Source organism: Vulpes vulpes, chromosome 9 (genome assembly GCF_048418805.1).
Source record: "Vulpes vulpes isolate BD-2025 chromosome 9, VulVul3, whole genome shotgun sequence".
Taxonomy (NCBI): Eukaryota; Metazoa; Chordata; class Mammalia; order Carnivora; family Canidae; genus Vulpes; species Vulpes vulpes.
The window spans coordinates 38,466,890-38,481,727 of NC_132788.1; the positions used below are offsets into that span (position 1 = coordinate 38,466,890).

The 14,838-nt window shown below is 39.3% G+C and overlaps 1 protein-coding gene across 4 annotated transcripts in view; it reads left to right on the forward strand.

Moving 5' to 3' along the window:
* Nucleotides 1–721: 721 nt before the first annotated feature.
* Nucleotides 722–14,838, forward strand: part of NUP58 (nucleoporin 58) — a 46,363-nt gene continuing 32,246 nt past the window's right edge. Inside the window, exons 1-6 of one of the 4 annotated variants that reach the window (XM_025996676.2) lie at nt 743–1,127; nt 5,909–6,051; nt 7,461–7,496; nt 9,922–10,071; nt 10,708–10,845; nt 13,422–13,532. In XM_025996676.2, coding sequence (XP_025852461.2) covers nt 1,021–1,127; nt 5,909–6,051; nt 7,461–7,496; nt 9,922–10,071; nt 10,708–10,845; nt 13,422–13,532 — 685 coding nt within the window. In that variant the 5' untranslated portion in view covers nt 743–1,020. Of the gene's footprint in view, nt 1,128–1,220; nt 1,598–5,908; nt 6,052–7,460; nt 7,497–9,921; nt 10,072–10,707; nt 10,846–13,421; nt 13,533–14,838 lie in introns of those variants that run through there. The other 3 variants (XM_025996677.2, XM_025996678.2, XM_072719834.1) reach the window with 3 other exon arrangements.

Consider the following 14,838-nt stretch of genomic DNA (forward strand, 5'->3'; position numbering starts at 1 on the left):
AGTACCTCAAATGCACCACTGACACGGGAATCTCTTCCTTAAATCTACATTTTTCTTATCTTTAAGGGTTGCTCACGGAACCCTTGAATTCCACACTATACTGTGCTTGTTTCTGTACTTCTCCCTTCCACCTTGTAGCTGCTCTAGCAGGTAGCAGAGAGGTGTCAGCAACGCCAAGCCCAAGGCCAGAAGACAGCCACGACGGGGGGGCGGGGGACACCTCCCCCGACCGGCCGGGCTCCCCAACACTACCCCGCGGGACACGCCGCAGCGCCTCGAGGACTTGAGCACGTCCTCGGACTTCCAGGGGTTTGCGCAGCACCAGGAGGCCGGGCACTCCACCCCCCACCCCCCAGAGGCCGCTCTTTGAGCCTTCCTGTGCCTAACGGGCTCCGAACACTGCGGAGCGCATGAATGAATGATTATCGAGCGATTTCCGGACCGTCAGGGCGCAGACAGCTCCCCGTCCCTCTCCGGGACGAGACGGCAGCAACCAGACTGGGCTCGGACTGCTCACTCGGGCCTTCCCCGCTCTGGGATTCCGCGCATCCCCGGTAGCAGTAAGGACAGAAGCAACAGAGGTCCAGCAGCCATAAAGTACAGATTACGTCAACGCATATGCAATTCAGAGCTGAAGGAAACGGCTGGGCTCGTGTCTAACGCGGAGCTCCCACCTTCGCAGGGAGCCGGCGGCGCGCCCAGAATGCGGCGTCCCGGGATGCCCTGCGCGGCGCGCCGGCCTTCCCAGAATGCCCTGCGCGGCGCGCCCACCCGCTCCCACCCCAGGGTGCCTTGCGCGGCGGGCTTGCTCCCGGCGGGCTCCGCGCGCGCGGCGGGCGCCGAACGTGGTCTCGGGTGGTTGCCCCACCCACTTCGGCCTTGTCTAGTCCGCGGCCGGGGCTTGAAGTTCCCGCCAGGTCGCGCCTGGGCCAGAGCGATGCGGCTCGGCCGGCCTCGGCTTTGAGAGAGGAGCGTCCCGCACCCCTTGCCGCTCGCCGACGGCGCCGAGCCTCCGCAGCCATGTCCACGGGCTTCTCCTTCGGGACCAGCACGCTGGGCTCCGGTACCGTAGCCGCCGGCGGGAGCGGCACAGGCGGCGGTTTCTCCTTCGGGACGGGGGCGTCTAGGTAACCGCCCTTCCTCAGCTTCCCGGCCCGGGGTGGGCGGGCCCGTCCCTCTCCCCTCCCGCTGGCTTCCGTGCGGCGGCCCGGGCGGGCTCCGGGCTGGGAGGCCCCCGCGTCCACGCGCGTCCCCGCGGGTCCCCGCCGCATCCGCCCCCGGTGTCCGCCGCCCGGGCTCTGGCTGCGGGCGGGGCCTGGGGTCTCCCGCCGAGCCCGCGCCGCGCGGTCCGGCAGTCTGAGGCAGAGGCGTGTGAACGGCGTCCTGGCTTACTCGGGGCGTGCGGAACACGACGATTCATAGAACCTTTTGAGGAGGGCAATTAGAAGTTTACCTCTGGTAATTCAGTTCCCGTAGCACGGTGTCGGTAGGGTCTTGGACATCCCAGCGCTTTCATGATTTCGTGGTATTTTAAACGAGCTCGAACCTTCGTACCTCACGGAACCGTATCCTTTCTTGCCGTTTTTTCCTGTTTTAAGTAAGTTTTGCAGCATTCACTGGTGGTAATTTTGGACATTTTGTGCAAATTAGCATACGTGAGAGCCGTGTCGTGATGACTCCCATTGTCTTCTGCTGATGCCGAAAAAATGTCGGTAGCATATTTATCGTTTTTGTGCAACCTGCTGAACCACCGCTTCGGGCGGTGACGACGTACGTACAGCTAGCAGAGGTCCAGAAAGAGTCCGTGAGAAGAGCTAAAAGTCAGCTTCGTGGTAAGAGATTGCATCTTTAGAATTCAGTCTTTTAAAGATAGAGGTGGAGTTCATTAAATCAAGAGGTGTGCGCAGAAAGTGTTTCAAGGTATCGCCCGAAGCTTAAGGGATATGATTGCAGATTAAAAAGGCAAAAATACCTTTGTTGTTTTAAGGGGGGGGGGGCAGAGACTACATAGTCAAGTAAAAAATCTGGGGATTTCCTTTAACATCCACTTGTGGAACTCTCTGCACGCTTAATTAACAAGGCCTGATAATTGACTTCCCATTGGCTTTGCTTCCAGGGCCACCACCCTACCCTGTTTCAAGCTTGTGTCATTCATGGACAGATATTTATTGAACACACTCCTGTGTGCTAGACTCTGTCTTAGGTGATGAGATAAATTAGGGTCCTGCTCTCCTTAAGCTTACATTCTTATGAAAACACTTAGGATTTCTTCCAGGTTTTCATCCAGTAACCCTTCTCATATTTGATGACAACTATTTCTCATCTCCTGCTTTGATTAATTCAGTGGAATTCCAGTTGCCATCTTAAAAATCTATTTTGATGCCAGTCCTTTTTTTTTTTTTTTTTTACCACATTATAGTCAGAGTCACTTTTTAAAATTCCCATTGCCTACCTTTCATGATTTTTCATTATCCTTGGAATGAAGTAAAAATACATCTTACCATTACACATAAGACCCAAATATTCTGGAATCTCTTCAGACTCACTCTAAGCCCATCTCCTCCTTTCAGTTTGCTCCAATTCAGTAATACAGACCTTCTGTGAAAAAAATAATTTTACATCATTATCCAGTACAAAGAAATAACTGAAACAGAGTTTCAAAAAAAGATATTTACCCTTACTTTATGTGATGCACCTTGATATTTTCTGTTCTGTTCCATTTCATTTTTTAAAATGCTGATTGTGATTGGCTACATTGATCTTTCTTCCTAATGGCTCCTAATCTTAGGTTGAAAAATGCTGCTGTAGCAACTAGTGCATTTTCTCAGTTTCTCAGCTGGGCTTGGTCAAACCGCTTCCCATTTGGGGGCAGGTCCCTCTGATTGGAATTCTCCTCCAACCTCCTGCCTTATATAACAAGCTAGTGTATACTTCTGGGACTCACATGTTGACATCTCCAGAGAGGTCTCTAGATCTGCAAATGTAGAGGAGGTTTCCATCCTCATTGTGCCTTGTAACATAGTACCTATCACAGTTGTATCAGTTTACTGTGTTTTTTGTAGACTTACTTTCTGATCCCAGCAATAGAATGGAAGCTCCATGACAGCGAATACCTTTTCATACTGTTTTTTTCTGTAGACACAGTGGAGCTCAGTACACATTTTTTGAATGAATGAATGATTGGTTAATCTCTTTCTCTCTGACTGGAAACTTCCTGAAGTCAGAATCTGAGTCTTGAGTCCATTCTCAATCCCTATGACAGTTCCTATGGAGAGGACTTTAATAAATATTTGTTGAATGAGTAAAAGATTTATTAGTGATCAGCTATAAACATGTACACAGTCTTCAGAAGGGCTTAGATAAGGGGCGCCTGCTTCAGTCAGAACAACATGCAACTCTTGATCTTTGGATGGTGAGTTCAAGCCCCATGCCGGGTGTAGAGATTACTTAAATAAAATTTAAAAAACAAAAATTTGGGCAGCCCTGGTGGTGGTTTAGTGCTGCCTGCGGCTCAGGGTGTGATCCTGGGGACCTGGGGTCGAGTCCCACATCGGGCTCCTTGCAGGGAGCCTGCTTCTCCCTCTGCCTGTGTCTCTGCTTCTCTCTCTCTTTGTGTGTCTCTCATGAATAAATAAATAAAAAATCTAAAAAATAAAAAAATAAAAAACAAAAATTTTAGAAGGGCTTAGATAAATGAAAGGAAAGACAGTCTAACACTTGTCTGGTAGAGTACTGGTTTGGAGATCTAACTGCCCCAAGTGCCATCTGGTGACTTGGTCTCTTAAGTAAATCATTTTAGCGAAGTTACTCCCCATGCCTCAGTTCCCACATCTGGAAAAGGGATATATTTATCTCACTGAGTTGTTGAATGAGGTAAAGCGTATAGAGTACTTAGCATCATATCTGGCACTTGATAAGTGTTCAATAAATGTTACTTTTTAAGTCCACATTAGGACATGCTGGAGAAGTTAAAACCTTATTCCTGACCTGCTGGAGTCAACTTGGCTTTTCTGTAACACATTCTAATGAGTCATTGGCAGATAATAGTGGGTTGAGGCAAAAATTGGTCCTGTCTGGGGTACCTTTTGTTAAAAGAGGTAAATTTCTCTGCCACAGAGGAAGTTCTCTTTTGCTTTTCTAATACCACTTTGATGTATTTCTTTGGTAATGTTTTCACCTTTAGTTATGAAACACTTCATAGTGTCTTCAGTTATCTTAAGTTGTCAAGAAATCTTAGGTATTTTAATTGTCTAAAAATACATAATTTAACTGTACATCTTTTGTATATTTGTGGAATAGCAGTAAAAACAAATGGGATCAGTGAATTATTTGGGAGGAAGGAGAGCATAATAACCATTTTCTTAATTTGGGGTCTTCAGAATTTGCCAGTGTTTATTAAAATACCCTTTTAATTCAGTTGATTAAGTGTTTAAAGATTTGTGCTTTGTTGGGGAGACCTTGTAGCCTTGTCCTGCCTAACCCTCTGTACTTCACACACCTATTATGCTCATAGAGCTTGTTTTAAAATAAGTGATAAACTTAGGGTATGCTCCCTTTTTTCCCCTCCTACTCAGTTTTGATGACTGATTCGTTCTGTTCTCACAGTGCTTGGGTGGCATAATACCTTGTATATAACGTGTTTAGTTGAATTTATAAGTGTTCCTAATGACGAAAGTAGTAACAACACTTATTAAGTGAATTCATAATGCATAATCTCTTAATCTATTGCAAAACATCTGTTAAGTGAGCAATATTATTCCCATTTTGCACACGAGGAATTAGAGGATCAAAAAGGCTAAGTGATGTAACACAGGACTCAGGACATTGGGGAGCTGGTACTGGAACACTGCTGCCTCCTTAAGTTGAAATGTCTCAGACTTTTAAGCTTTTTAAAATTGATCTTGGCTTCTCTTATGGAGATTGTGTCTGTATGGAAGAGCAGGCCGACCTAATAAAGTAACCTGTATAGGATGAATGGATCTCCCATTATGTTATGTGTTGTTATAATCTCTCTTGACTCTTCCACACAATTTTTGGAGTGTCAAATTTTCAAGATTTTTAATTTTTATAATTTGCTCTCCCACTGTAGATAGCAAATATGAGTCCCTGAGTTTTGATGAGAACAGTTGAAAGTTCTGAACTTTGTTCACATCACTTGTTATTATCAGCTGTTCTTTTTAAGCTTTCAAAAACTCTAAAGTGTATTTCTGCTGATGAACACATAATCTGGATAGAGGGTAATCTTACTTTGCATTTTACTCTTGCCAGGTTATGTTTAGTCTTCTTCCTCTTCCCACCCCTACTCCAGTTCTTATTGCTGTTTTGGTGGCAAGAAAAGTAACTGCAATTCCCTCTCCCCCGCCCTACTCCATGAATATGGTGATAAGTAATAGAGAGGTGGCAAAGGGAATTTAGGATAACTTTTCTATTTCCGAGTATGTTTTATTTTTCCTCATATCATCCTCATATCATTAGTAGTTGGGGAAGAACAGGTGAATTTAGAGATATGAACTGTACATGAGTCATTTAAGGGGAAAATGACCTACATTCATAGGATTTCCTTGTGGCCATATTAAAGTATGCTAGCTTTCAATAAAACTTATGAAAGCAGTATATGTATGATACTGTTTATGATTATTTGGGACCTGAAATCTTAATTGTTATGGATTATGCTTTTTTTTGAAGACCAGTCTCATATTTTTTGAGACTAATTTTGTGTGTACTTATTTTAAAAGAGAACAGGAAAATATTTGAATTTGATTGGTTAAAAATAGTTAATCCCTTTTGTATTCTATGGAGGTATATTAAATATGTTAAATGAAAGGTACTTAATCTTGAAGAGTTTTTATTTTTCTTAAGGAAATACTGGCTCTAGTAGACTTTTTTTGTGTTTTTTTTTATAAACAAGCAACACTTCTGTGGGGCTCAATTTTGGAACTCTTGGAAGCACTGCAACTCCTGCAACTACATCTGCTCCTTCAGGTGGTTTTGGAACTGGGCTCTTTGGATCAAAACCTACCACTGGGTTCACTCTAGGAGGAACAAATACAGGTAAGGAGGATTGTCCCACTTGCAGGGAGTTGGTATGGGTATTCTTTAAGTTCTCTTTTATAACTCTTTCCTTTACAAGGATTGTCATTGGCGACAGATCTAAAAAATGGTAAATAGTACGATGAAAAAATATAGAGGGATGTGGAATTAAGGGCCAGTGATAGGCCTAACATTGGTTATAATCTATTTTAATGTAAAGAAGGAAAGCACACATTTAGGGGTGCCTGGGTAGGTCAGTTGGTTAAGCATCCAACTCTTGATTTCTGCTCAGGTCATGATCTCATTCTTGGAATGAGCCCTGTTCAGGCTCAGTGGAGAGTCTCCTTAGATTCGCTCTCTTCTCCTAGACCTCTGCCCTCCCTGCTTGTACACTCAAGCTCTCCCTCTAAAATAAATAAATAGGGTATCTAGGTGGCTCAATTGGTTAAACATCTACCTTCTGCTCTGGGCATGATCCCAGGGTCCTCGGGGAGCCTGCTTCTCTCTCTCTGCTTCTGTTTCTCTTTCTCTCATGAAAAAAGAAATAAAATCTTTAAAAAAATCTGAAAAAGAAAAATATATTTAAAGAAATAAGATCTCTCTTTGTTTAATAACTTTTTTTGGAGTATACTTTGACATAAAGAAGACATACCTCTTTAAATATAGTAAATTAATTTTTATGTTAGATTATATAATGCGGTGTTTTACCTTAGTGAAGATAAGTTTACCAATTTGGACATTAATTAATTTACATATGTAGGACCAGCAGATCCTGTCTTGCTATAACATAATTTACCTTCCTTAGAGATGTGTTAAGTTTTTGTATTATTAAAACAATTGTTTCAATGGGAAAAGGGCAAGAGGTCAAGTTTTCTGGTAGACGTTTCAATAATAAAATCCTGTTTGTTTTTTAATACTTGAAGATATTTTGTTACTAAAAATACCTTTCAGTGGTGCTGCCGTTTAAAAAGTTTACTTCCTTGTTTACTCTTTTGTTCTCTACCCTCAGGGCCTCATGTTCTCTGTTACTGCTTTTTGCATTGACCTTCTAGCTTTGAGTTGCAACTTTTCACAGCCACACATAGAAAATGTAAGAACTGCAGGAGTAAATAGACCAGCCAGTGAGCTACTTGATACAATTCTGTGTGCCAGTGTTTGCTTGGAGTAGCTTTTTTTCCTCCTTGCCTAATGTTATAAGCAGGAGTTGTTTGCATTTATAAATATTACCTAATTTATCAAATTATATACAGCCTGTAATATGAAAGCCAGTGCTATAGGAAGAACATTTGAACATAGTGGTTATGGTGGAGGATACTGGTTGTTGTAGTGTTATTACACTCTGAGGATGACTCCAAGTCTTGCCATTGTGATAAACCCCAAAATATGCCATCTTCCATTGACGATTAAATTTTATTTCTTTTTGTCCCTAGGAATAGCAACAACTATAACTACAGGATTAACTCTGGGTAAGAATTTTTGAGGAAAGATCCCAGATCTGTGGTTTTCTACTCTTCTCTTAAATTTCACAGAGCTGGGGTATAGATCACAGACACTGACTCACCACAGAACCTTTTGATATTGGAGTTTTTTTAAAAAGTCCATGACTTTTTAATTCAGAAAGAAACCTTAAATACAGAAATGGTCTTTCTGTAGAGATTTATTTCACATTGTATTTTGTAGTCTTTTGAGTCCTTTTGGGAGGTGGGGGGAAGCAATAAACTATGGGCCAGAAGTCTTGGAATTAAACCCTGCTTGTACCTCAAATCATTGTGAGGTCTTAGGTAGTCATGTATCTGGCAGCTTTTAGTTATCTATAAAATGAATGTATTGGACTAAAAAGTTTTTGGATTCTCTTCCAGCCCCAAAACATCATTGTTCGCTGTAGTGATATGCCAAAGAGGATGTGAGTGAGTAGGATGGCAGTTAATGTCAAAGGAAATGAATGAATGAAAGGACAGTGAGGAAACTCAGTTAAAATTAAGTAAAATTAAGTAAAAAAAATGAAATAAACTAAAGATGGTAGCCTTTCTTCATTTGGATGATACCTGTTATTAGCAGAAAGCGTAACACATCTATTTACTACTAGAGATTTGGACAGGATTGGCTTCAGGGGGAAGCATTTGGATTCTCTTATTTTTCTGAGATTGTAGAACCTCTACAGGATTTTAAAGCACTGTATCCTGGCAGGAACTTCTGGTTGTGGTAAGGGCAATCCAGAAGTTTTAATTTCTGGCAGCTGCTTGGTGCTTTGAAGAGAAGCCAAAATGCAGGTCATATATATATATTTTAATGTTTTTAAGCAGCTACTACTTCCTGATTCTCGCCTTAGGTATACATAATACTTTGAACATTTTGTATTAGCTGTAGGTGTGGTGATGGTACTGATGGTGAGGATTGTACTGATGATGTCAAGAATTGCTGAGTTGCATGAACAAGGCATTGTTCAGTGTTATGAGGTGAAGGTGATTTGCGGGTATAGTAATATGTTCTTATATGCTCTAACAGATAAATGAAAGGCACCAAGGAAGGCAGAGGAAGAAAAAAAGCAGGAATTTATTTTGGGGACAGGAAACATTGCTGATGGAGGAGTGGAAAGGCCTAATCATAAAGGGATCCAGGGGAATAGCAAAAGTACTTGGTTCTTGGAGTTAGGATTCAGAAGTGGGAATAGTAGGGAGAGGGGAAGTGAGGAGTATGTTAGGACTAGATAGGAAAGGTGGTTGTGTGCCAGGCCTTTAGATGCTGCTGTAGAGATAGTATAGAGCTAGTGAGAGCTTTCAGTCAGGGAGAATCACCAGGGTATTATTTTGTGTGTGTGTGTTTTCTTGTTTTCAAAGTAACTGAACTAATTCCAAGAACATATGTATTAAAGGTTAGAAAGGCTGATAGCACAGAAACAAATTAAGAGGTTATTATAATAGTTCTTGAGAGGGAGATGACCTGAGCTAAGGATTTTTGTTTTTGTTTTTAAAGATTTTATTATTCATGAGAGACATACAGAGAGACAGACACAGGCAGAGGGAGAAGCAGGCTCCCTACAGGGAGCCTGGTGTGGGACTTGATCCCAGGACTCCCAGATCATGACCTGAGCCAAAGGCAGACACTCAACCACTGAGCACCCTGGTGCCCCTGAGCTAGTGTTTTTGAGAATGCTTGTACTCCAGGGATATTTCTGCAGTAGAATTGACAGGATTTGTGACTAATAGAATACAGGAGGAAGGGACATCAGGGTCATATGGTTTCTGGCTTGAGCAACTGAGTGGACCATGGCAGGGGATTCAGGAAAGTATTTGTATAGAGAGATGTAGAGGTGCAGAGGGAAGAGATATCCAAGTAAAGCTAACCAATGGAGGCTCTGATAGGTGTACATTTAGACTCATATTCCTGTAGTTGGAAATCTGCAGTTAGGAAGTATGGGAGCAGGCCTGGAGCTGTAGGCAGTATCATTTAAGAAGTGGATGGAAGAAGGAGATGGACAAAAGCAGTCTGAAAGGTGTGGTAGCAGGAGCTGACAGAAACAGAAGGAAGAGGAAGCAGTGGAGAATGGTTCAAATATCCTTGGAGGGAAGGAATATCTTTCTGCTAAGTATAGAGAAAGGAAGGATAAATGCTGTTTTGGGTAAATCCAGGGGTAGAACTAAAATTGGATTTTAATATTACCACATTGATTGGACTGATTTTTGCCTTTCTTAAATCACAGGGTCCTGTTTTAAGTATTCAGCATGATTTGGTCCCACCTTTTATGTTTTCCTCTTTTATACATATACAAATACATAAATCTTTCTTTTATCTACAAAAGTAGGATCACAAACTTTTAGGGATCCTAATCGAAACTGGTATAATACATACACAGTTATGGTAAAATAGGATTTGTCTGTTTGTTTGACCCAGGAACGCCAGCCACTACGTCTACATCTACAACAGGTTTCAGTTTAGGATTCACTAAACCTGCCGCATCTGCCACACCATTTGCTCTACCTATTACTTCTACCTCAGCTAGTGGTCTTACTCTTTCGTCTGCTCTGACATCAACTCCATCAGGTGAGGCAGAATGCAAAAAGTGACATTTTATGGTTGAATTTTATTTTGTTTTTGGCTCATGAATATAGATATCCACCTTTATTAAAGATAACTGATTTTGGAAAGTTTTTATTTCAATCATTCGGCAATTTTGACCTACTAAATGGCAGCAGGGGCCATCTTGGAAGTTGGTCTCTATTTACAGAGCAAAGCAGGGACCAGGTGAGAGGTAAAATGTAAAACTATTAATATCCACTTTGTTTTCAAGGAGTATTTTGATGACAAGAAAGGATAAGGAGTCTGTATAAACCTTGCCTGGGTTAGGATTCATTCCATTTTGAAGGCGAAATTGGTATCCTGGGTTGAAAACTCTTTATGACAATCCAGAATCAGTTACCTGATACCATTCTAGTATTACCCAGAACTCTTATTCCTGTCACTAGCTTTTGCTTTGAAGGTACTATTTTTCTTTATTCTTAAGTATATATAATTTTATCTTTAGTGAGTAGTTTTTCCCAAGTGTGAATTTTATCATGGATATGAGGTTAGCTGATTTGTTTGTTTTTGGTTTTTTGTTGTTGTTGGACATGTTTTGTAGCTTTTCTGGTGTTCTTAGAAATGTTTCCTTCTAAAGCCTTAAAATTTCACTTTTTATAGCATCTACAGGATTTACCCTAAATAATTTGGGTGGAACAACAGCCACAACTACTAGCTCCTCAACAAGCCTTTCCTTAGGTGGAGCCTTAGCTGGTTTGGGAGGTTCGCTTTTCCAGAGTTCAAATACAGCAACATCAGGTAATTGATGATATTCATTTTCCGAAATTGTAAATATTTATTTTAAAATTTATTTTGTCTTTTGACCTTTTGAACAGATCACTTTGTCTCTTTAACCTGTATGTTTTTCGTTTAGTATGAAAACTGAATTATAAAATGTTTTCCATACATAATTGGACATCTTAGCCACATTGTAGAATTAAATTTTTCTGCTTCTCAGTATTGACTGACTAGATAAAGAAGCAAAGAAGGGCCTGTAGTAAACTATTCTGGAGAAACTTGTCTTTTTAAAAATGGCAGTTGCATAGTCTTGGATCATCGAGTATCTAAGTTCATTGTAAAACAACTTGACCTTGTAAGTCCTGGTTTTAAGAATGGCTTTCCATTATAGATAGACTGAAAGGGTATTAGCATGCTTTGAAGGCAAGGTTTTAGAACACCTGTATTAAATTCATTACAGTCAGGCAAAAAAGACTAAAGTATCAGTTCTCTAGGCAGAGAATCTTTAATATTTTCTATCTTGGATTTTTCATTTCATGCTTATTTTGAAATTAGTTTCATGTTAAGGATTCTCCAGATGTTTTGAATATTGGAAATAAATAATAGAGTAAATATGATAGAATATATATAATGTAATACAATAATATAATGTAGCAGTGAGAAAAGCTTCCCTCTGATATGAAAACATTGTGTAATGATCTCAGATAGCAATATAACATCGAGAATTTCTGTTTAATGATTTAGTTAGGAAAAATTAGTAAGATGTTGAAATCACAGAATTTCCAATAATACATATGTTTATTTGCAACGGCTATTTAATTTCAGAAGTTTTACTGAACACCTAATAGATGTCTAATACTTGGTTGTGTGGGAGAAATGGAGTATGGCCTGGTGTTTTAAACTTAGGGTTCTTTCAGGTGCTTTGTTCAGATACTAATTTAATGAAGGAACTCTGGGCCAGTGAATGGGGAAAAAAGTTGGTGAAGATAACCTGTAAAAATTTGTAGTGTTCAAGTTTACATTGATCTTTCAAATATTTATCTTTGTCATTATTGTCTAACCTTGTAGGTATTCAAAATGTCCCTAACAACCAAATCTCTGGGTGACTATAACATACATTTCTTTGCAGGATAAGTACGTAAACATCCTTCCCAAAGATTCCTATGAGAGCATAACACAAAATTAATAGAAAGGGGAGGTAGAGGATTATTTTTGCTCTGCTAATGAGTTTTTAGGTCTGTTCTAATTTTTGTTAGGCTCTAGACACACGTCAGTATTTAATTTATGGCTATTCTAACCTAAAGATGCCGTTGACTTTTTAAAAAAATTAACAGTAAGCTGTATTTTTTTCATACATTGCCAGTATTTAAATCTAGTTTTCAGTTATCTGATGCTCTTACCCAGTACATCCTACTGTTTCCTCTGTTTTAAAAGTAGATAGCATCTTGTCCAAAAGAGCCCACAGTTGTGTCAGCTTGGGTGTGCATGGACTTAGATGATTTACAAATGCATGGTTTTTAAAATTTTGCAACTTGATTCACAAACATACATTATTGACTTAAGATTAACTATATAGTCTAGCACCTTCAATTCCTTTTGTCAGTGAGGTAGGATTTAAATAAATGAAGTCTACTTTGTTCATTAAAGTTTTGTTAAAAATGCTTGGAGTATGAAATTTGATGATATTTGAACTGTAAGGCTTCCACCAATCAGTTTAAAATTTAATAGTAAAACTATTTGCTTTATGTTATACTGAAGTCTTACAGATCATTATTAGATTATTTAATTTATCCATCACCAGCTTTATTGAGGTATAATTGAGAAGTGAAAATTATAAAATATTTAAAGTGTAGAGCATGATGATTTCATATATACATGCACATTGTAAATGCCCATCAAGTGAATTAACACATCCAATTCTAGATTATTTTAAAAGTATGTAATTCCAAAGCCTGATTGGAAGACAAGAAGTATTCATCTGAAAATAAACAAACTAAAACTGCTTTTTAAAGAGAGGGTTTAAAAAAACAAGTAAATTAATATCTTCACATATATTGAATTAACAGATACACTCTGACCTTTTTAGTAAAGAAAAATTGATAGACCCATCAATATATAGATCAAACTGATGTTTACCAGACAGGGTAGGTTTGGAGGATAGGCAGAATGGGCAAAGGTGAGTGAGGGTGGGGAGCACGGGGTACAGGTTTCCAGTTACGGAGTAAGTCAGAAGGATGAAAGGTATAGCCTAGGGAATATAGTTGGTGGTATTGTAAAAAGGTTGTATGGGGTAGTGACACTCGTGGTGAACATAGCATAGTGTATAGACTTGTCAAATCACTGCTGTATACTCACTCATGTGACGTTGTGCATCAACTACACTTAAAAAAATTACCTAAAAAGTAATTAAAATTACATTATCCAAACTACATATACTATTGAATCCAGCTCCAGACTTACTCCTTGTTATTTGCTTAAATCCAGTAAGAAGAAAAATAGGATCCAACTTAAAAGTATTTGAGAGCTTTGGTCTCTAAGGGAAAATCAAGATAAAGACTTCCAATGAACTTTGTAAATTATATTTGGCTTATTTGTAGGACTTGGACAGAATGCGTTAGGATTGACTTTGGGAACCACAGCGGCTACGTCAACTACAGGCAATGAAGGCCTTGGCGGTATTGATTTTAGTAGTTCATCAGATAAAAAAAGTAAGTAATGTTACGTTCTAACAGTAACTTAAATTCCTATGTCAAGAAGATTTTTAGTTATATTCACTAATAAAGTTTTTACTTTTAAATTTGCTTTATATTCCACAAATTTTGTGTGTTTAAGATTTTATTTTTGTAGAAAATTGAGTTTTGTACGTGCATGTCTTATGTAGCTGTCTTAATATGTGTATTAATATATATTCTTAAGTTGAGATGCACAAATATACGGTATACAAGTAGACCCTTGAATAACACACTTTGAACTGTGCAGATCCAGTTGCATGTGGATTTTTTCCAATAAATAACAGTGGAGTACTATAAATGTGTTTTCCTTATGATTTTCTTAATATTTTCTTTTCTCTATCTTATTTTATTGTAAGAATGCAGTATATAGTACATATAACATACAAAATGTGTGTTAATTGTTTATATTATCAGTAAAATTTCTGGTCAGCAGTAAGCAACTATTAAGATTTGGGGGGGTCAAAAATTATGTGTGGATTTTCAGCTCCCTGGGGACTTGGGACCCCTAATACCTACATCGTTCAAAGGTCAACCGTATTGCTTTTTAACCTGTTCTTTCTCATGTGTTACATCATTATTTCCTAAGTATTTGTCAATTCCGTACTTCTTTAGAAGTATTTTACTGCTGCTTAATGTCACCTCTGTGAATGGATAGATATATCAGTCTACCATCATTCTATTATTAGTGTTCATTTTCATTTTTAATTCTAGCAAGTATCAACATATTGAGCATCTTTATAGGGAGAGGCAACATGGTATTGTAGTTTAAGGGTGTAGACTTGAGCTGAAATCGCCAGTCTTCAAATCAGCTATTAACAAGCTCTGTGACCTTGTTATTTATCCCTCTGGTTTAGTTTCTTTATCTGTAAAGTGCAAGAAAATAACAGTACCTACTTCAGTGTTAGTCTGAGGATTACTATTTATAAAAGCTCAGAGCCAGGCACATAGTAAATACTCTCTAGGTGTTTGCTTTTTTATAAATTTCCATTCATATTTTTGGTGATTTTTTTTTTTTAATACCTAGAAACTGAATCATTGGCTTAAAGAGAAGGATGGTCTTGGAGATTCTTGGCATATATTGTCAAATTACTTTCCAGAAATGTTTTACCAATTTATTTCCCACCAACCAGTATGAAAATGCCCTTCTTGCTGTGCTCTTGCCATGCTGAATATTCTTTTTAAAAATTACCAATCCAGGGGATCCCTGGGTGGCTCAGTGGTTTAGCATCTACCTTTGGCCCAGGGCGTGATCCTGGAGTCCCGAAATCAAGTCCCACATCAG